The sequence below is a fragment of the Salpingoeca rosetta genome (assembly GCF_000188695.1).
Source record: "Salpingoeca rosetta unplaced genomic scaffold supercont1.12, whole genome shotgun sequence".
Taxonomy (NCBI): domain Eukaryota; class Choanoflagellata; order Craspedida; family Salpingoecidae; genus Salpingoeca; species Salpingoeca rosetta.
The window spans coordinates 128,721-129,670 of NW_004754922.1; the positions used below are offsets into that span (position 1 = coordinate 128,721).

Sequence of the window (950 nt, forward strand, 5' to 3'; positions counted from 1 at the left end):
CAGACACACACACACACACACAGACACACACACACACACACAGACACACACACACACAGACACATTGACAGCATGGGTGGCATTGCAGCCAAGCTCGGGTATACACAGCCAGAGGTGAAGGTGGTCATGCTGGGGCTGGATGCAGCGGGAAAGACATCGCTGCTGTATCGCATGAAGCTGAATGAGAACGTCATGCGCGACCCCCTTTGGGTGGTTCAACGTCGAATCCATTCCAAACGTCATGATGACGCAGGGGTGAGGAACGAAAAGATAAGAGGTACAAAGAACGGGAGGTGGCGGAGTGTGTGTGTGTGTGTTATTGGTTGGTTGACTGTACATAGACACCTGCGCAAGCACTGTTGCGCTGCGCGTGCACATGTCAGCTCTGCTGCCAACGTTGTTCCTGTCCTGATTGCACGCTTGCTGGTGTTTGGTTGGCTTGTCACATCGCTCATGCTGCGCCACCATGCTGCGCCCCGGCATTGTTGCGTGTGATCCTTGGCGCAGGCGCGGAAGATGGCCCACCTGTACATAGCGACGACGGATGCGTTGGTGTTTGTGGTGGACGCGACAGACCGCGAGCGGCTTGATGAGGCCGTGGAGATGCTGGTGGATGAGTGCTTGCCCTCCCTGAACACACAGGCGCCCATCCTTGTTCTTGCCAACAAGCAGGACATCAAGGGCGCCCTCTCACCAGGTGTATGTGTGTTGTGTTGTATTGTATTGTGTTGTATTGTGTTGTGTTGTGTTGTGTTGTGTTGTGTGTTGCGTTGTGTGTGTGTGTGTGTGCGGATGTGTGTGTGTGTGTGTGTGTGTGTGTGTGTGTGTGTGTGTGTGTGTGTGTGTGTGTGTGTGTGTGTGTGTGTGTGTGTGTGTGTGTGTGTGGATTGTGTACATGCAGGCATTTCGAAACGTGTCGGGCAAAGGGTCAACCACTGGGCATCGTAACA

At 53.9% G+C, this 950-nt stretch overlaps 1 protein-coding gene across 1 annotated transcript in view; it reads left to right on the top strand.

Annotated features, from left to right (window-relative positions):
• Positions 1-72: 72 nt before the first annotated feature.
• Positions 73-950, top strand: part of PTSG_05097 (uncharacterized protein) — a gene marked incomplete at its 5' end in the record, with an annotated part of 1,810 nt that continues 932 nt past the window's right edge. Inside the window, 2 exons of the mRNA XM_004993627.1 lie at positions 73-255; positions 508-697. Coding sequence (XP_004993684.1) covers positions 73-255; positions 508-697 — 373 coding nt within the window. The remainder of the gene's footprint in view (positions 256-507; positions 698-950) is intronic.